At 35.5% G+C, this 22,177-nt stretch overlaps 1 protein-coding gene and 1 long non-coding RNA gene across 2 annotated transcripts; one reads left to right on the top strand and one right to left on the bottom strand.

The window, feature by feature from the left end:
- Positions 1–6,692: 6,692 nt before the first annotated feature.
- Positions 6,693–17,173, top strand: LOC113773239 (actin-related protein 4-like). Its single transcript, XM_027317839.1, has 20 exons — positions 6,693–6,759; positions 6,900–6,991; positions 7,880–8,026; positions 8,115–8,188; positions 8,792–8,872; positions 9,471–9,531; positions 9,762–9,811; positions 10,539–10,593; positions 11,757–11,834; positions 11,945–11,998; positions 12,765–12,818; positions 12,902–12,962; positions 13,459–13,510; positions 13,761–13,827; positions 14,986–15,048; positions 15,147–15,209; positions 15,800–15,862; positions 16,166–16,230; positions 16,679–16,747; positions 16,837–17,173. The coding sequence occupies exons 1-20, from the start codon at positions 6,747–6,749 to the stop codon at positions 16,880–16,882; spliced, it is 1,308 nt and encodes a 435-aa protein (XP_027173640.1). The 5' UTR covers positions 6,693–6,746; the 3' UTR covers positions 16,883–17,173.
- Positions 17,174–18,822: 1,649 nt separating this feature from the next.
- On the bottom strand, positions 18,823–21,236 carry LOC113773241. Its single transcript, XR_003468782.1, has 2 exons — positions 20,681–21,236; positions 18,823–18,993 (listed from the first exon to the last, which is right to left on the bottom strand). It is a non-coding gene; the product is annotated as an uncharacterized LOC113773241 (long non-coding RNA).
- Positions 21,237–22,177: the final 941 nt, after the last annotated feature.

The following is a 22,177-nucleotide window of genomic DNA, read 5'->3' on the forward strand; positions in this document are numbered from 1 at the left end:
TCTTGATAATATCATGCTCTCTCATGAATTCATTCATTATCTTAATAACAAAAGGCTAGGCAAAGATGGGTTTATGGCTGTGAAATTAGATATGTCTAAGGCTTATGACAGAGTTGAATGGAGGTTTTTGGATGCTGTGATGAACAAAATGGGTTTCAATGACCGTTGGAGGTGGTGGATCATGGAGTGCATGTCAACAGTCAATTACTCTTTCACGATCAATGGTCAAATCAGAGAATATGTGACTCCCCAGAGAGGAATTAGGCAAGGAGATCCGTTGTCACCATACCTGTTTCTCTTATGTTCAGAAGGACTTTCTAGCTTACTCCACACAGCTACGGAGGAAAAAAGGATAATGGGTTTAAAAATCAGTAGACTTGGTCCTACTGTGTCCCATTTATTTTTTGCTGATGACTCGTTGATATTTTGCAAAGCCGACCCAAAGAATGCAGCTGAATTGAGAAGGATTCTCCAGGTGTATGAGAAGGGCACTGGACAGATGGTTAATTTGGAGAAGTCTTCAGTTTTATTTAGCAAAAATGTGGATCAGCAACTACAACTGGCTACTTCTCAAGCTCTAGGGGACATTCAGATTGTTAATAAAGGGAGATATCTGGGGCTTCCAATGGTAGTTACTCGATCTAAACATCAGTTATTTGGGTACATTAAGGATAATATCCAACACAGGCTACAAAGGTGGAAAAATAAGTTGTTGAGTGCGGCTGGGAAAGAGGTAATGCTTAAGGCAGTTGTTTATGCACTACCAACTTACACTATGTCATGCTTCAAGATTCCAAAAAGGATGTGTAAGGATATCAACTCCATCGTGGCAAATTATTGGTGGGGAGAGGCTAATGGAAGAAACAAAATGCATTGGAGCTCTTGGGGTAACATCTCGCGAGATAGGAAATCTGGAGGACTAGGATTCAAAGATTTAGAGGCCTTTAACATAGCTTTACTAGGGAAGCAAGTATGGAGATTACTCACTCAACCAAACTTGCTTGTTAGTAAAGTTCTTAAGGCTCGATATTTTTCTAAGGAGTCCATTTTCAACTGCAAGGTTCCTGCTAATGCTTCGTGGATCTGGAAAGGATTGATGGGGGCAAGGAAGTTTATGGAGGGAGGAATTCGGAGGAGGATTGGGAATGGGAAAAGTACCAATATATGGGATGATTCCTGGATTCCAGATGTTCATTTGGGCAAGGTGTCTTCACCTAAACCAGAGGAAACCGTGCTTCACAAGGTTCATGACTTGATACATCAGCGAAAATGGATCCGGCCCCTAATATTTGCGACTTTCAGCAAGCAGGATGCAGAAAACATTTTGAATATCCCCATCAGTTTAGGGGACAGAGAGGATTGTTACTACTGGATCCACGGAACTAATGGCATCTATACTGTGGGGTCTGCATATAGGAAGCTAACTCAGGAAAAAATGCACCACAATAACCAAGGGGGAAGGGAGGAAGCTAGTACAAGCTGGAGCAACCAGAGCCAAGGAATCTGGAAGTATCTGTGGAAGCTCAAAGTTAAACATAAAGTCAAGATCTTCCTATGGAAATGCCTTAGCCAAGCCCTGCCAGTGAGACAATTAATAGCGAGCAGGACAAAGCAGGGGGATCCAATCTGCAGAGGGTGTGGTGAACATAGTGAAACAATTGAACATGTTTTATTCCATTGCAGCTATGCCACACAGGTCTGGAAGTTAGCTCCCATCCAATGGGATGTAACTCTGGACCATCAAAGTTGCTTCAAGAAGTGGTGGACCACTGTGACAGAAGCCAAAGCTAGAGCAGAAGGAAATGATCACCTATCTTTAACAGCCAACATCCTCTGGCACATATGGAAAAGCAGAAATGCAAGAGAGTTTGATGGTAAGCAAAGGCAGCCATGGAAAACGGTTCAGAAAGCTCAGGAAGAGTGGTTTGAATTTAAGGAAGCTAATGAAATACCATCAACACGGAGTACAGAAGAAACAACAACTCGGCAGTCACAAGTGCAGCTACAAGAGCAAGGCCATAATTCAGTGACACTGAGATTAGCAATACAGGAGCGAAAGGTCACTTCTCAACTCGGAATTGGGATCATATGCATTGGGAATCTTCAACACCAGGCTCAAGGGTGGGCGCTACATGAGAGAAGTTCCGGGAATCATCTCATTGATGAATTACAAGCAGTCAAATTACTGCTTAGTAAAGCTGCTGTATACCAGTTCGAGAATATTCAGGTGCAGTTGGACAACAAGCGAGTCTTTCATCTAATTCAGAATGCCAAAACGCTGGACATGCGCGTCACAACACTGCTAGAGGATATTCTCACTTTGAAGGCCTTGTTTCGAATGTGCTCTTTTTGTCTAGTTGATGGAGATAATAATCATTTAACTAATAGGATTAGCGCTTATGCGTTGAATATCATTCAAGATGAGGAATTTGTGATTCCTTAGTGCCATTGTGCACTAGTTGTATTTAGTTATCAAGCCTTTGCTTGAATTGTATAGTTTATTTCATGATATAAAATCACTTATCGTTTCGACAAAAAAAAAAGTAAAGACTTGGAATTATTCAAAGAAAAGAAATGATTTAGTTAATATTCATTCCTATTATCAAACCTCAGGCCATACTTAATTGTACTAAACTTTAGAAGCTATTCTGTAATTTACCCAAAGAAAAAAGTAAACTTTGAAAACTAAAACCAATTCTACAATGTTCTCCTTCCTCCCATCAACTTCTATGATTAATGACCCGCCACCGAGCTGTGATTCAATCATGAGCAGGCCAAAGAAATTTAGTCATGTTTTAGGCGGTTTATCAAAGATGGTTTCTTCTTCTTCTTCTTCCATTTTTTTTTCCCTTATCTATGCTTCTATTCTTCGTCAATCCTCCAGCTCTTTTTTTTTCCCCTCAGAGTTACAATTCCAATAGTCATCATCATGAACAGTCAAATTAAAAGTCGTTAACCATGCATAGCCAAATTTACAAGATTTTGTAGTCCGTGTGGTCTTATCTATGCTTTGAACTTGCTGATCGAATATGTTAGTAGTTCCCCTACTTCGGTCAAACATCCTAGCCTCTCTCTTTTTTTCTTTTCTTTTTAGACAGAAAAAGCAAAGTAAAATCCAGTGGTTATACTTAACTTGTCCAAACCCGAGGCCTGACTTGAGTAAATGTTAAGCCTTAAAATTTCTTATTTTTCCAGCAAGCAACACAAGATAAATATTGATACCCAACACTAATTAAAACATGATGGACGGTGAACTAAAATGCCTTAGTGGCAGACACAATTCTAGGTAATAATGTACAATATATTATTTTAGTATTTGTTAATTGTTATATGACTATAATAATACAAATATATAGTAATACATAACAATATAAGATAACTATAATACTTATTATTTTATACATGAGTAACATAACTAGAATTAGATAATAATTAATACATATATGTATAATACTAAATATTAAACAATAAACATAATTAGTAATTAGAATTTAGATGTTGGTAATTTGATACATCATTCATGTTTGAATTATTGAATATTTGAATGCGTAATCTGTAATTTGCAAGCATTAGTGTGCTCTAAATTTACATTACATATTTAACATAAAAATTCATATTATCTATTCACTAATCTTAAGGTTTTAAGTATAGATGAGACAACTAAGCAGTGTAAGTGAATGCATATGAATTGCAAATCAATGTATTAGTGTATTGACTTTCACAATAACATATGTAAGTAAATAAGTTTTCTTTTGATTTGAAATAAATTATAAGTTCGTAACTAATATAACTTATCACTAATCATTGTAATTTGTAAGTTTGTAACTAATATTACTTATTATTAATCATTGTAAATTATAAATTCATAAATTATCACTAATCATTGTACAGTCTAAGATTTATTCTAATTTAAATTAATCACTTTTTATGTGTTCCTTAAATCATAGACTAAGGATTCTAGGTATAAGTGATCAAATAAGTTAAAATTCATATTATCTATTTACTAATCTTAAGACTTTAAATATAGACAAGACAATTAAGCATTATAAGTGAATGCATGTGAATTGCAAATTAATGTATTAGTGTATTGACTTTCACAATAACATATGTAAGTAAATAAGTTTTATTTTGATTTGAAATAAATTATAAGTTTGTAACTAATATAACTTATCACTAATCATTGTAATTTGTAAGTTTGTAATTAATATTATTTATTATTAATCATTGTAAATTATAAATTCATTGTAACTACTAACTAATATTACTTATTATTAATTATTGTAAGTTATAAATTTATTAATTACTAAATCATTGTACAGTCTAAGGTTTATTCAAGTTTAAATTAATCACTTTTTTTGTGTTTCTTAAAAAAATAATAATAAATAAAAGATATTAGGGATACAATTGATATTATATATGCATCAGGGGAGGAAAATGAAATTATCCATTTTCAGAAACAGGCGCCTTAGGTAAAGCCCTTCGCTATCACTGAACCCACCTGGTCGTCACTTTTGTCTAAGCTTTCACCACCGTTACTCCCAGCACCTCCCTCCCGACAGCTCCACCGCAAGAAAACGTAATCGGCCTCTCTGAAATCATCAATAGGACTCCACTTGAGGTAAAGCTTAAATTTTTTCCGTTTTCTTTAATATGCCTGTATATATATGTCACCGGTGCTTCGAAATATTAATTCTTTTTGCAAGCTTTAAGTCGATATACTTGTTATTGAGCTCTGCAATCGGAAAATCATTACGTTGAATTATAATTTTGTCTACTACTAGGTTATCTTGTTGCATTTTCACTGGATTTTGAAAATATACTGCTTGATTTCGTCGGCATTATGAACAATATACTGGAAATCTTGACCTTGACACAATTGAGATGCATATCATCCTTATGTGGTAGAGATTTTACTTCACTTTTGTGTGGTTCATATGGAGCAGACTCGGAAGGTGTTCTATCAAATGTTTCATTAATCTTTTCTTTTCTAAGAAGAATTCGGTTAGACCGAATTCATTACCGTTTTCGAATTTGAAATCGAATAACCGAATTCACCGAATTCATTGCACCGAATTACCGATTTTGCACCGAATGCACACCCCTATTGAGGATAAGAAGAGCAATTCTTGCATAACAGATTTACAAAGTTCTTTTATTTTCCACTAAATTGCTAATTTCCAAATGTGTAGAAGTTAAATTTGGGGATTTTAACTTTTTATACCCTGGATGCAGAATTTCTTTCGAAATGAGAATTTGTTGCCTGAGAGCGAGCTAGAATATTCCGCTGAGGGAGCTAGAATGAAGTTGCTAAACCTTATAGAGGGATACCTGTTGGAAAATTCTGTTACTCTCTGCAACTCTGCTCATTTAGTTTTCCTTTATTGTGCAGAGAATAGGACTATATGCTGCACTTCACTGTATAAGGTCTTGTGTCTGGTGAGATAAGAGCCCTAATAAGACTAGATCTAATGACAAAAGTGAAATCTCGCACCATTTGGAGGATTTTTCTTAACAGGCTGTTGATGAGACCGGGGCTTTTGAATCATGACATCACTGAAATATATTTTATTTTCCTAAATGAAAGAATGTCTAAATTAGGCTCACAATTCTTACTGAATAAACATATTGTTGGTTTTTCCAAGCTGATATATCCACGCAACGCCCTATTTTGGAATTCCTAAAATGATACATTCTGATGTGTTGTGCTGATTCTTGATGAATAAAGTATCAAGTGGTTATTTTGCCTGTCATATGTTTAACTCCGCTTGACCTGATTGGAATTATGACTTGTCTGGAAATTTAGGATTATAAATGAATTCAAGTACCATTTTGCTACTGAACTACTATGAGCCATCTGAACTTCAACTTCTATTTGTTTTTTGGTGGTGCAAACAAGTGTAGAGTTCCCTTTTCTCCTTCTAATATTAGATCAATAGCTGTCCTGCCTTCATTAACATGACAGATGAAATCCATACAAAAATCTACAGTAACATGACAGATGAAAGTTTTCAAAATTTTAACCTTGTCAAGTTGATCAACTTCTGTTTTCCCATTGAATAGAGGCTGCTTCGCTGAGCCAGATAAAAGATTTTAATTATCTCAACTAAAAAATACAATAGTGCATAAAACTACGCTCACCTGTACCACAAAGTAACCACCAAGTTAGTATATGGTTTCAAAGGGCTTCCATATTGACGTGCTAATCCAAAGTCACAGATCTTCAACTCACCACAATTATTTAAAAGTATATTTGATGTCTTTAAATCTCTGTGCAAAACCCAGTTATCGTGAAGATACTTAACACCCTCAAGAAATGTACAAGGCTTAGGGAATTAACTTCACTCTAGCTAAACGGTTGTTTCATTGTCTCCATTAACCCCTTTAGATCTTTTGGTGACAGTTTCAGTTCCCAAATACGAATAGTTTAGACAATTGGACATGTAAGTTTGATAACTATGTTAACTGTGTGTGTGTTAATTGTTGGATATTGCTCTTATGTTAATTGTGGTTTAGCATTTATATCTTATTCTGTGCATAGGTGCGTGTGTCTTCTATATATACATACATGTATATATATATATTTATTTATTGAATCGGGGTTGAACCAGTCCGACCGGTTGAACCTCGACCCTTTCACTTCACCGGTTCAATTGACGGTCCGGGTTTTAAAACATTGACGAAGCTCCGAAAGCAAAGACCAAACTCCCCAATCAAATCGGAACTCCGCCCAATTTAGCCCTGCAACCATGTACGGCGGAGGTAGTATCGTTCTATCTTTCTCTCTCACGTAGAACACACACTTACAGGCTCAGGCACGCGCTAGCACTGACTTCACTATGTACCAGTTTAAATTTGTTTAATTTATGTGCGTTTTTCTGTGCTATGTATAAAAAAAATAGATGAGGTATCAGCTATAGTGGTGGACTTAGGCTCACACACTTGCAAAGCTGGTTATGCTGGCGAAGATGCTCCCAAAGCCGTCTTTCCTTCGGTAAGCCATTGCTAGTAGTCTATTTCAGCTCAATATATTCGCGAATTTACTGCATTTATTATCATGATTTTGCAATGTGGCTAGAATTTTACTGTTCTGGAGCTGAATTTTTCACCAAGTTTGAATTTTTTGTTTTACCTTCTTTTGCACCTGATTTATGTTAATCTCATTCGAGTTTCTTCTCAATTTAATTATTAAAGTTTGATTTTGATAGTCGTCGTTCTTCTTTTTCTTTTGGTCCTCGTTTGTTGGATGTGAACTTCTTACACTGGGAGATTTTAAAGGTTGGAACGTGGAATCATGGTTACAAGGAACTGAACCTACAGTTTAAGAAAAAAGAACTAACTATAGGACAGACCAACCTAAGAAGTTGATTGTGAACATATACAGGGGGATTAAGTTGTTGTGTTGTTTTACTTTTGCCATTGTGGATAGTGCTAATTTTTCTTCAATTTACTTTCTTTTGCCTCTTTAAGGAGAATTTTTTTTGACAAGGCAGTCGAATAAAATGGATTTTATGCATGGAAGGAAAATTGAAGTGCCAACTTGCTATAGATTGCAAGGGGATCTATGCTAAAGATTGAAGCTTTAAATGCCGCCCATATGGCAGAATTATGGACTTCACTTTTCTGATATTCACCATATTGCTACACGAGGGGTCTTTGAAGGATAAGGGTCTTGTTTTGGTAAAATGATGCATCAACTATTTGATCATTTATCAGGTTGTTACATTGGTTCTAGAATCTTAATGAAGACTTCTCTTTATCGTGAATGTGAAGCTTGATGTAGATTAAATACAGGATAACTGATGCTTCTAAAACATACTGGTGAATGTGGCGTCTAATGGATGCACAGTAAACAGCTGACATAAGATTTGTATTGTTTAAGGTTGTTGGATCAATTGATCAAATGGAAGTTGATGAGCCGGATAATCCAGACAAGAATTCTGGATCTGTTCCAGATTCTAAATCCAAGGCTAAGCGAAAGTTATACGTAGGATCCCAAGCCTTGGGATTCCGCCGGGATCACATGGAGGTCAGTCAGAAGAACATCTTTTAGATAGGTTTTGGCTTGCACATTCAACCTCTTTTCTTATTGAGCTTGTGATATTCTATTTTCTCAGGTCCTATCTCCAATTAAGGATGGGATAGTTGCTGATTGGGAAATTGTTGAAAGCATATGGGATCATGCCTTCAAGTAATCAAATTTGCATATTCATTTTGGTTCAAATTGTATACTAAGCATATGGAATCTCTGTGCTGCATCACCTGCTTAGTAGTTACAAGGGATGCAACAATGGTTTGCTTACTAAATGGATCAGACCTTAGCAATAGGGAAAATTCATGAATATCATGTTGGCAGGGAGTAATAGCCAATTCAACTTAAATAATTTCAACGCATCCAGCTCTGTTCAAATCTTTAATAGTTTGGTTCTCATCTTGCAGGTCATAGATAACATATGTAACTAATCTTGTACTTCTTCTCATCGTCAGAGTGTCAGACTGATACCACTTTAGTGCAATAATTGTGCAATAATTGTTTTCCGATTCTAGAATTCTTTTAGATTTACTAGAAGACAGGAGAAAAGGGGAGCTTTTATGTGCTGGTGTATTGTCTTCAGCTATGGATAAATACATCCCATCCTTTCCATTGTCATGCACTGTTTGTGGAAAAATGTGTTTTTCCTTTTTTCCCTTAATTGTGCATCTCCGCATTGTTTTTGAATGGTACAGCCATCTCTACCATTCAATGAATATTATAATTCATAATTCATACTATTACTTGCTTCGTCATTTGTAGGGAATGCCTCTTGATTGATCCTAAGGAGCATCCCATGCTGCTTGCTGAGCCATGTGCTAATTCTCAACAACAGAGAGAAAAGTGAGATGATAATCAGAAATTCAGAATCCCTTTATGGATCCTTCTTTAGTCCTTTATATGCCTATATGTTTTATTACTTGCATGACATCTCTCATACATATGACCTGGAAGGTCCTTTTGCTTCTTGCTCCAAAAGATTAGTGTTACTAATTTTCTAATATAGGGGTGATGCTTGATTTATAAGTTAAAATTTTCTCATATAATTTTGGGGGTTATGGGTGGATAAGTCTGTCTTTGCAAGGTAAGCTCCGGTTATTTTTGTCTCTCTTCTTTTGAGATTTCAGTTATTTGAGATGTAAGTACTTTTCTTCCATTTCCCATAATTTTGAAAGACATAAGAAAGGAGGTGGTGGTATTCCATGTGGCTGTCTAAACAAGAATGCTCTTCTTCTTGGGTTTGTAGCACCTATGTAGAATGCTCTTCTAAACAAGAATGCTCTCCTTTTTCCATGTTCTTGTATGCAATACTATGTTTTGTGTTTTTTTTTTAAAAGTGATTTTAGATTATTTGGTGTCCCTGTGTTACTTCTATGAGTTAGCTTTTGGAAAAGTTATGTCTAATCTCCGGCACTAAAGAAACTGACTAGGCATCTGATAGGTCAGCAGAGATTATGTTTGAAAAGTACCAGGTTCCGGCATTGTTCTTGGCTAAAAATGCAGTGAGTTCCTCTATTCAGTTTTCAACTAGTGCTTGTAGCTATTTATGTCAATCTGTGATGAAGTATGCTACAGCCAGTGTTTCCCTTCATATACTTCCAAGAAATAAATTTGTCTATGTTTTGCTAATTATTGGCTGCTATTTTCAAATGCCTGGTTTCCCTTCATATGCTTTTAAAAAATCATTTTGTCTGTGTTTTGCTAGTTATTCACTGCAATTTTCAAATGCCAGGTTCTTACGTCCTTTGCATCTGGACGTGCAACCTCTTTAGTTGTTGATAGGTAAGAGTTTTCTTATGCATGCCAACTACTATTACTGTCCGTTCAATGCAGTATTTTAAATTCTAGTTTGTGTTATAACCGCACTATCCTACTATGTTCCAAGTTAAATTTGTTTACCCATTTCCAAGACGTTGCTTCTATATTTTGGCATGCATACTTCTTTCACCTTATTCTCGTCCTTTTCTATGGCTCCTGGAGTTCGTAAAAAGATGCAGACATCAGATATTGGTGTGACAAGTAGTGGTATCTCAGGTGGTTTTGTTAGAAATTGTCTTCGACAAGCACAACGTCTTGATCTATAAATCATTCTTGTCTAGTATTTAGGATCATTTTGAGAAGCGTCATGCAGAGTTTGCTTGAAAAGAATAAGATGTGAACCTTCACTTTCTCTGTCAAATGTTTGCCGGGGAAGCACAAATACCAGAAAAACAGTCCCATGGTAATTTCAGCATGCAATTCAATCCTAGCTCTGTAAAACTCCTGAGGAATAATTTCTTACTTTAATTTTTTCATGCGTTTGTAGTCCTTAGAGTGTTTTGCGGAAAACAAAAGAACAATCCCTCGATCTTGTGGTTTCTTTTCTCTTTACTACTGTGCTGGATCATATTTTGTTTTCTACCATAATGAAGTTGCTTTTTGTCTTATTTTTTCTTGTCGATCAATTAAATTTTATGCTTATTTGACCTTGATTAAAATGGGCACTTATTGGTTGTGCTAATTGATTCAGTGGCGGAGGATCAACTACAGTTGCTCCCGTACATGATGGATATGTACTTCAAAAGGTACTGCTGTTGATCTATGTAGAAACTGCAGATGGATACTAGCACTGACTTTGACCTTACTATGTTGGAGGTTTTTGGTAGTGAGATCATTGTATATCCAACTCCAGTGATACTCTTTTAATTTTGTTAATGTGTTAATCCATGTCTTTTGTAGCTTTTTTTTGAGCTACTTCTTGTGGAATAACTTGGATTTTTAATTGACTAATACCTTTTTGTCCTGAGTTTCATATTCTGTTGTCCAGTTGTTGTCTAGAAAATTCCCAAAAGGTGTGATGTTTTAAAATTAATTCCCAAAAGGTGGTGTTTTTCAAACCTCTTCCCAAAGGGTGAAAAACATACTTAGTGAATGTGTTGTTTCCTTAAAAGATGCATTCGCATAATACACTCTTTTATTTGTTTATGCATTTTTTCCCTGGAAGAATACATTTATTGAATGCATTGTTCAAAAGACGCATTCAGTGAATGCGTTGCTTCAGAACTCTCACTATTTGAGAAATCTTCTTCAAAACTACCACAATTTGGAAATTTACTTGGTCGTTGTCTAGTTGTACTGTTGATTGATATGCACATAGTGACCATTGCAAATGTGAAGGATCCCGCTGGTATTGCAACAAATTTAGTTTTTTTGATGCTTGAAGCATTATTGCAGTACATGGTTTGATTTCTGAGTTCCAAAGGTGAAATAGCATTAATACAGGTGGAGCTCTGAGATGAGATATATTGTAGTCAAAGAACTACTGGTCAGTAAAAAGTGGAGAATTGAAGTTCATTTTTGGGGGGTTGTTTGTAGGCAAAGTCTGAAGAATTGAAATTTTGTGATTCACGTAGCAATAGGGGCATATCTTGCATGCTAGTGGGCATAAGACGTACACATTAATATGTTTCTGCTGTTTGAATAAACCTGTAAAGCCTTCCCTACACTGTTTGCTCAAGGCTTGTCTGCTTTCAATTTGTTTCTAGTGGATGTTCAATGGTTGTACTGAATGAAGTACACATCTGGATATCTAAATTCATTAGACTATTGCAAACAATTAATATGAGCATTTATTTGGATGGAGTATTCCTTTCTAATTTACACCTTCCCAATTCTTGTGAAGATAGCCCAGTTTATAGTTTTCTTCGTCTTTTAGAGATATTTTCTAAGTTTCTATTTTTTTGCATAGGCCGTGGCAACATCTCCTATTGGCGGAGAATTCCTTACTGATTGCTTGATGAAAAGTTTGGAAAGCAAAGGCATTACTGTGAGTTCTTTCACTGAATGAATAATACTTTACGCTCTTAAATATCTGATCATGATTATCTGACTATTCTTTCCTTGTACAATCTCTTGGTTCTCCTATTTTCATTTCAGATAAAACCTCGCTACGCATTCAAAAGAAAGGACATTCGGCCTGGAGAATTTCAGGTGATTTTTCCTGTTATATTATGAATGTTTTTTAATATTTTACCTCCCTATTTTAAGAATTCATTCTTTTTTGTATATCACTACCACAATTGTAGTCATTATTCTGGTCCTGGAGAAATTGTTTGGAAATTTCTCTTTCTAACCATCTCTTCAAGCCCCTTCCACCTTCTGCAGTAGGTAACTAAATAAGTTGATAGTCTGTACCTAAAATTAACAATAATGTTGCTTTACGTGCTCTCTCTTCCCCTTTCTTTGAAGTGATCATCACAATGAACTCCACCTCAAGCCATACTAAATGTTGTCTTATAGTGTCTTTATTTCATTGTACAGCCTTGCAAAATGCTAATCTGGTCTCCAGTGAACGATCTGCTTTATTTTTATCTTTAAAAAGCTCCACAAATGTGGCCTTTATTTTAGTTTTAACAGGTGTATGAAGTGCAAGCATGCGGTGGCTGTACCTTTAACCTACGCTTATGATGTTAAATAGCAAGTCTTCTTAAAAGCTTAAACAATGGAAAAGCTTACTGGTTATATTTTTGACATTTCCAGTGTGGAATCAAGTGATTACAGATATTTACTATTTTACAAGCTCATGTATTTCATAGGCAATGCTGTTAAAGTAAATACTAAACAAGGTTGTAAACTGAAGCTAATGTAATTACTTTCTACTTTCTTTTCTCTGAAGGCTTAATATTGTACTGATTTTACTGATTACTATGCTTGTGGTTCTTATTACATTGTATGGATTGTTCATTGAGTCATACAGACAGTAGATCTTGATTTTCCAAATACAACTGAGAGTTACAAACTCTATTGCCAGGTTACTGACTGACCAAAATCTACATTTATTCTGTACTTGTACCCTTTTTTCTTCTGCTACTAATTGTGACTTTCTTTTAACAGAGAGTAATTGCTAGTGATATCAAAGAATGTGTATGTCGAGCTCCTGATACTCCATATGATGGTTAGTACTGCTTTGGTGCATTGTTTGAACTTCATTTGATCTTGCATTTATTGACTCATTATTGGGAATATATATAACCTAGGATAGAAGAGTATAGAAAGTGTACATACTATTTTTCAGGGGAGAGCCTGGACACAGTAAGAGCCAAGTCTGAGCACTTAGAAAGTCTACATGAACAAGGGCAGCTACCAATAATATCACTTGTGAAAATTTGGCAGGGATAGAGCAAACTTAAACATTCCTGTATTACAAGTCGTCATGATCCAACAAAAAGCCTAATGCTTCTCTTTAGCACATGCCATAATCTTTTGCTTTATTATTTAATCCGGCAGACCCACTGCCGACTTCCTTCCTATCTTTGTTCAGGAATCTTGCTAATGCATTATAATTAGTTGATCATGTAAGATGTGCTCCTATTTATAGTGGTTTCATCATGTTAATTGTAGTGCAATAACAAAAACACTTACAAATAATCTTGGTCTTTTATTCTTTTCAGATAGTTCATACTCGAACATACCAATGACATCTTATGAGCTTCCTGATGGACAGTAAGTTTTGTAATTAAAGCCTTGTTTCTATCTTGAAAGTTTTTTACAGGATACAGACATTTTTAGAATCTGTAAGTGACACATCTTAATGAGTTGTTCTTGTTCCATTAACTTTTTCATGATTTACCTGGGGTGATATATAACAAGGCCATTGATAATCTAGGTCTTACCGCATCTCATAGCTTTCTCTGTACTTCTATTTTCTTACTGGCACTTCCTTTTCATCTAAGTTCATTGTTTATTAATCCAGGACAATAGAAATTGGAGCCGACAGATTCAAGGCACCTGATATTCTTTTCAACCCATCCTTGGCTCAGGTGGTTTTGAAACTTTTTCCTATGCCGCTTTTCCATTTATAATCATGAGTGCAAATTTGACTCTTCAGGTTTACATAATCTGCAAGCCTTTTGGAGTATTTTTTTTTTTACGTGCTATTATTTTGAGCTTAGTATTAAGAGATTTTTGTGCTTTTGCTCAAGGGGGAAGTATAGCGTACATGTATCCCAGATTGAAAGAAAAAAATGTATTTTTCTTTGCATTATGCTTCACCTCTCGACTCTCCCTTCTCCCCTATGATTTTCATCATGTTTGTCTTTCACTGACTTGACAAATAGTTTAAGTATCTACATCACATAAAATTAGTAGAGTATCCTGAACTTATATATATTGCACAGCACGAGCTTACTAAGATAATCTAATCCTTGAATGATATGCATGTTAAAAATTATAAATTTGTTTGACCAATTCTCCGCCCTAAGAGTTGAAGCTTATAGTTAGATTTGTAATTTTATATTTTTCAGCCTTAAAAGTTCTTCCAATTGGATTTAGTTATTTTCATGTTCTCAGAACATGTGGAGCTTGTCGTAACGTATGCAGGTTAAACTTTTACCTTTCTTCTCTGCTTTGAAATTTAAGCGTCATTAGAATATTCTTAAGTATGCAGATCTCGTAAACCATGCACGGTTGGAGAATCATAGCTCAAATTGTTTGGCTCAACATGGATATCCTTTTCTTGGCTAGGCTTTTAGGACTTTATTAATTGCCATTGGAAAATGAAGATGGTCTGAAAATGCACATCTAGCAAAGAATTAAGTAAGGGCTTGTGGCAGTTTCCTGCTCTGGCCTTTAGGAGGTCTTTCTCATCATTTGTTGGGACATTCATTGTCCAATAAATCTTGCTTATAAAGACAAGAGGCGATGAGGTTTGCTGCTATATTAGACTTGTTTAGCACTGGCCGGAATTGCCTAAACATATGCCTCATTGCATGGGCTACTTTTAGAGACCTTTATACTGATGAGTTTAGATTAACTAATCTACTGTCTTGGTTCAAATTATCAAATAACTAGAGAAACAAATGATGGATTTTGACAAATGATGCTGATGAGTTTTTTTGACATATGATGCATTTTGAATTCTCTTGATTGCTTTTGGTTTGATTTGAAATTCCATTTACTGACATGATCTAATCTGTCAGACTATTCCTGGTATGGAGAATTTTGCCGAGACTGCTTCTTCTGTTCGTGGCCTGCCACAAATGGTAATTCCTGTCATTTTGCACTTTTATCCATGAGCTGGGGATCTAGCTACCATTATTCTCTTTTTACTTTTACAATATATCCTTCTAAAATTCTTCAGGTCTTGGAGAGCATAAATAAGTGTGATGTGGATATTAGGAGAGAACTCTTCAGCAGTATACTGGTAAATTTTCAACCCTTCAATGTGAATAAGTACCTTAATTACACCAAAATGTATAAGGCTGTTATCTAGACTTTTTTTTTTCTGTCGACAGTAAATTATTTTTTCCCCTGTTGATTAGCTAAAATCTCTGCAATTTTAGTGAGGTAAACCTTGTATGTAGTGCTTCATGTTGCAGCTGTTCCCCTTTTTCCTTGGATTTCCAGCTTCCCATATATTCTCTTCATAGTATTTATGCATAAATTGGCTGTGTCCCAATAAATTTGCCCCTCTCCACAAACTCAGACATCTCACTTAATTTCTACTTTTTCACTCTGATGATATTCCTATAGTAGCAGGATATTATTTTTTGTCCTTTTTCCAGTGCAGATGCACATCAAGGATTCCTGCTGTTATATTTAGCTTTTGCTAACTTCTTTTTAAGCTTGTTTAGCTCAATGACTCTTAAAGATGATGCCTTCCACTCAAGTTTCTGTTCTGTCCCCCAGATCATCGTATTTGCATAGTTTCCTTTTGTGTTGTCTTTAGGAAACATATCTTGTACTTAGAAGAGTGGATCATATAGTATCTGATTTGATTTCAACCTTACACAGCTTGCTGGTGGCACTGCATCCATGCAACAGTTAAAGGAACGTCTGGAGAAAGATTTGCTAGAGGTAGGTTTTTTTCAGTCAGATTTCTGTATTTAAAAGAAAAAGAAGTCCTTGTTCTGGTACTCTCCCTAAAAGAGGAGAGGGAAAATAAAAAGGAAACTCAGAAGCCCAAAGTTGTGTGATGAAGGAAAAGATGAAAGAAAGGGAAGGAAGAAAGATCAGACATGCGGCTATTTGGTTATTTCTGATATCAAATGCTTAATGTTGAGAGAATACACAGCTTATTGCAACGTGAAAATTCAAGTTTGTCCAGTGGTTTTAGTTAATGCTTGAGATTTTTCTTATGTCTGGGTCTACCGTTTGCAGGAATCTCCTCAAGCAGCTAGAGTGAAAGTTTTGGCAAGTGGAAATGCAACGGAAAGGAGATTCAGGTAGACTAACTTGCTTGATGGGAAAAAAATTAAAAAAAATGAAAAAAGGAAATCAATGTGTTCTATCTTCTGCTTGTGTTGATGGGTGGATGTAGATTGCTGTTGTCCTTTCCTTCCCATGTTATTTTCATTTCTTCAAGCACCAAATTTTCTGGTTGAACATTGTGAATTCTTACATAAATCGGCATCTCTTTGGGAGGTGGCTCAATAGAAAAGCCATTAGGTTACAGCATTGATGTTACGTGTCACTTAGGAATTCGCCATATGGAGAGGGTAAATCATGGTGGTAACTGGCAGATATGCTTTTGTTTCATTCCTGCATTCCTTGCCTCAGTGCTTCCTCCGAAGTTGCATGTTTGGACCAAATTGCTTCTGCTTTATGATTGAAGAGGATATTTCTTTGCATTCATGTTAGCATACCAAGCGTTGACTAACTTGTCGCATTCAGTGTTTGGATAGGTGGGAGTATATTGGCGTCACTTGGTTCCTTTCAGCAAATGTGGTTTTCAAAATCTGAGTAAGCTTTTGCATCCACTCTACCTCTCAATACTCAAACTTTTCTCCTTTTTTCTCCCCATATTAAGTCTTTTGTCTCTTGATTAACAGGTTCGAGGAACATGGAGCTTCTTATGTTCAAAGAAAATGCCCGTAAGGAACTTTACTGGTGCGGTCAATTATCACATTAGATAGACAGAAATTCATGGAGCTGACTTCACTTCGATTAGTTTGCTGACGGTATGGGTTGTTCGGTTTTAATATCCTGCTCTATAGGAGTCCAAACAACAATGTACTATATATGTATTGTACCTATCGTTGCTAATGTTGTACAATTACGTTACGTACTGGGGATTGTAATATACTCCGTACTAGGCTCGTGTAGCAACATTATTGACTTGCTATCTAAGTCACCGTGAAGAATTTTACGGTCGCTGACATTTTAAAACTTGGGTGATTTGTTGCTGTCTTCCAGGAGTACTTAGTGAAAGAGGGATTAAATTTCTGCGTGTTAAATTTAATAAAAGTCTGAAATGATTTGGTGCAAGTGCAGCCTTGGAAAAAAGCTAAAGCCTATTTCTCCCAACAACTAAAAATGTACTAATGGTCATGCTCTGGTTCCAACGTCTAAGCAACTGCCATTTTATTTCCAATGCAAGCCAATGTTCTTAAAAGTTAAAGCCCCTTCCGTCGGACAAGGGTGCAACCGTTTGTGCCGGTTGTATTCATTTTTTACTGCGCGTAACTTTCATTGCACACGATGTAACTTTTTGCACACGATGTAATTTTACAACACTTTTTTGTGGGTCCCACACATGGCGTGAAAATCGAGTTACATGCTGTAATCTGAGCCGTACAAATTTTTGAGGCCACACCGTAGCCGTGAACCTTCAGGAACGGTTGCCCCATTTCCCCTTCCGTCTTCTTCTGCTTGCTTTTTGGCTCTGGTCGAAGACAAACAAGAACACGTGGCTCTTTCTTAGATTGGCAAGTGTGGTAAAGAGGAACAGAAAAATGCAACATATATATATATATATCTATATATACAAGGCAAGGACATGGTTGGATAATAAAAGGAAAAAAGAACTAACTTTTTTTTTTTGTTTTTTGGATTATATTAATGTATGGATAATCCCTTTCTTGGCTATGGCCGAAGCTGGACAAATAAGAACACGTGGCTCTTCCTTTAGATAGGTAAGTGTTGTAAGAGAAACATAAAAAAAAAACATCTTCCCAAAAAAATATATACACACGCACACAAGGACATGGCTTTGATAATAATATGTTAGGTTAATATTTTTTTGGAGAAAAATATAAAAAGAATTAACTCTTTTTCATTTTTTTCAGATTCTATTGTTGATATGAACAATCACTTTTTTTACTATGGCGAAGCAGGACATATAAGAATGCGTGACTCTTCCTTAGATAGACAAGTATTGCAAGAGAAATCTTCCCCAAAATATGCATATATATATATATATATATGATGACTTGACAATAATCTCTTAGGTTAATATCTTTTCTGGAGAAAAAATAAAATGGATTAACTCTTTTTTGCTTTTTCTTTTTTGGATTATATTGTTCATACGGATAATGACTTTCTTGCCTGCGTATAAGGTTTTCCCTTCGTTTCAATTTACTTCGCAGCAATGCTCTGAACATGTCAGCCAACTGCCCTGCCATACTGCATTATTTGCCGATTGCCAATGATAGTCCATCCTTCAGGCAACTTGAGATCTCACTAAACTTAGTACTTATTGGTCTCCGCAAATGCAAGGTTAACCTTACCCCGACGTAATTTTTTTCAGGAATAAATTCAGAAACTTCCCTTGAGTTTGTGATAATTTCACTTAGCACCTTTAAACTTTAAAAATCACTTGCCTTCACTTGCATAACACTCAATTGTAGATAGAGAATATAATTTCATTTCAGTGTTTTGCCCTTCTCTTGTGAACCATTTTGTTGACATAACAAAACTAGTTAATCTCTTAACTTTTGAACACTTGGCCAATGTGATTTTTTAATTAGGAATTGCAAAGTGTTAACAAGGTTGAAAGACCTATTAATAATTTTTGCGTCATTAGTTTGCACAAGAAATTTACTAAAAATTTGAAAATCTAAGTAATTTGGAAAATTCACAAAAGTTGCCTAAGAATTGTACAATGAAAATAATAGCATTTTTCACCTTCAAAACACCTCAAATAAGGATAAATTAAAGATAGACAGAGGCAAGAGAGATCACTTGCACCAACCATCTTTGCACTCAACCTGCAAGAAAAAAGATAAAAGCATGAAGTAGAAAGATTGTGAATAAAACAACAGTTTCGACTCTGGAGTTTCTCTGCAATACAAATAAAAAAACCAGGCAAACAAAGAGAAGGGCTTGACAAGAAATCACGAAAGAACAAGAAGACAAGTTTTGCACGATGCTTCATTAACAAATCACAGTTAGATCTCGGATCTGTTACTGTTCGTACTAGCCACACATTAAAATCAACAAGGATATTTCCTAATCAACCATCCAAACTCAGAAAGCTAAAATACCTCCGTCCCATTTTGATAGTTCTGTTTTCTTTTTTCGTTTGTTCTAAATTATAATCCACTTTCTAATTGAAAGATATAATTATCTTTTAATTTCTCTAAAATATCCTTATTCAATATAGGTTGTTATTAGTATAAATTACCTAATTTAATATAGATTGTTATTAGATATAACCTACTCCATTTAATGTAAAATGAGAATTGATTCTTTTTTGATCATTAATTCAAGGGAAAATGACATGTTTCATCCCTCACATTTTACAAAAATATTCTTTTCGTCCCTTACTTTTAAAATGAAGCAATTTCGCTCCTGGCATTTAAAAATTAAACCTATTACATCCCTGAACCTAATTTTCAATCTGAATCAAACCATCCAATAACCCAGTAATAAATTTCGGAGATAGAATTGATAGGTCACTCGATCAATTTCATCATATTCACATGACATTTATCAAACCAAAAATATAAAAATTATAACATAAAGACCATTATTTGTCTTGGAATAATAGGATTTTTTTTGGATAAATCTTTTCATGCACCATTAATATATTCGCTTGCGAGTCTAGATGTGTATCATAAATACAAAATTTGGTGTTTAAATTTAAATTGAAATGATATGGTAGGTACATAAAACCATCAGTGTAACCAAGTGATAATTTTTCTTTTATATGTTATAATTTTTTCTTTTTTTTTTTTAGGTTCATTAAATTTTACATGAATATCACTTTGAGTTAACCAAGTGATCTACCAATTACACCTCCAAAATTTGTAATCAGGTTAGATAGGTGGTTTGATTCATATTGAAAATTAGGTTCAGGTTATATGAAACCCGCCTCAACCGGAGCTCTGGTACTCTCAATCGGAGCTTCGTTCTCAACCAAGTGATACTAACCCGCCTCTGCTCCATGGATCTTGCATCCCATTGGAAAATATGATATTACTGCCAAATCTTTTCAGCACCAGGTTAATCCTCTGTACCAAGAACATGTGGGGTGGTGGGGGGGGGGGGTTGGGGTTGGGGTTGGAATGGGCATGAACTGCACCGACATTACATTATGAACGCTCAACGAGGGTAAACTGTTCTTGCAAATATCGATCTCAACCCACAAAAAATATTGCGGGCATTAAGAAATCTAGAACAAATTTTAAAGCCCTCTAATTTTCAGCCCAGATAAACATGCAAGATTTCCATTCAATTCGAATAAACTCAAGACTATCCCGAATAAAGACAAAAAGAAAATCAGAAGCGATCTAAGGTATCCCATTCCACAGTTCTTCAGATATTAAAAAAAATGTGACAAATGCTAGCTCAAATCCACAAAATATCAAATTTGGTCATGAAATCACACAGGCGTGACGAACAAAAAGGAAAAATTATTCCAAAGCTTGAAACTTTGACCAATAAATAGCATACCAGGAGCAATCTTGAGAAGGGAAAGAGGAGGGGCGCAATCACAAACACAAGGACTGCAAGAATTAAACGATGTAGCTTTCAAGCTGAGACTTTTCTTGAATTTCCAGTAAATTGCAGGCCCAGATACACAGAGAGCTGAAACCACTGCAAATACAACCAAACAGCACCTTACACGGTTCCCAGATCGCCTTGACATCTTCCTAATTGCCAATAGCAAAGGAGCAGTAGTAACTAATTTGAGTGGGAAGGATTATGAATATTGGATCTACTGCTTTGTTTTGATTTGAGGTTTTGAGGTGGAAATGGGAAGTGGGGCTGCTGCCTTTCTGGTAGCTGTGAGCAGTAGTTGGTTACGCTAGTGTACTTTCCATTAACTTCAGTCAAAGGTGGTTTTCTCCAGTTATGATGATTGCTTTTACTTATGGTGCAAATTGCAGTTTCGGTCCCCTCACCTATCAATTCTGTAAATTGATTCGCTCACACATTTTGAAGGAATAGAGAAATACAAACGATAAAGGGATACAAACACGAGAGACTCGTATGTTAGATGTGGCTAACTGTTTTGTTGAATGGACTATACAATTGCAGACCAATTGCTCGGTGCATCCATGGTGAAGATGTGTGTAAGTTGATTTTTTTTTTGTCAACCGACAATATCTACAATATTTTTATTTTAATTTATATTATAAGAGAGTTTTAGTGTCTAACTGAATCAATAGAAATTAGATGCAGAGAAACCTACTTTTAGACTAAAAAGGTACACTACTATTCACCCTCTACCTCTAGATTTTACTGTAAATGCAAAAAATTAAACCTCGACAGTTTTTTAATGAGTACCAAATTTTATCATGTTTTTACATGGTAGTGTTTTAATATCTGCATTTGTTAAATTAATGCATACATGAGATGGTATTACGGACCGGCATTGTCAAAATTGGTAACTGCATTGGATCCCCCCTCCCCCCTAAAATAATTAGCTACCATATTAGCTTGAGTGACATCCTTTCTTTTCGTTTGATAAGCTGCAAGATTAGCTTGATTAATAGCAAGGGGACCAAAATAAGACCAGCTAAATGTAGAATTGGGGTTTTTCCCTTTATGTGTCATGATTCGTTGGAACTTCGCATGATCCCTTCTGTCTCGTCGGCCCTAATGAACTTAGAAGTCAAGAATTCCCACTTAGCAGTCTAGGTGACAGAAGGAGGGAGTGAAGTGGATTAGCCTCATACCTCAATTCAAAACAAGTGAAAGACATTTATTTACCAAATTTTAGGCTAGCAGCATAACTTTTCCCTTAAAATACAATAACATGGTTAAATTAACTTTAGAATAGAAATGTGTGCAATCCTAAATTTGGAAAAATGGTTACCCCTAACAATTGTTCTTGCCTTGTACCATGAGAGTAAATAAAGATATTAGGTGGTAAATGCAAATTTCTCTTCTTACATGGGGTGGTACTGGTAGGGGCAGAAAAAGGGAAGGATTGCAAGAATGCAT

This window comes from Coffea eugenioides, chromosome 6, assembly GCF_003713205.1.
Source record: "Coffea eugenioides isolate CCC68of chromosome 6, Ceug_1.0, whole genome shotgun sequence".
Taxonomy (NCBI): domain Eukaryota; kingdom Viridiplantae; phylum Streptophyta; class Magnoliopsida; order Gentianales; family Rubiaceae; genus Coffea; species Coffea eugenioides.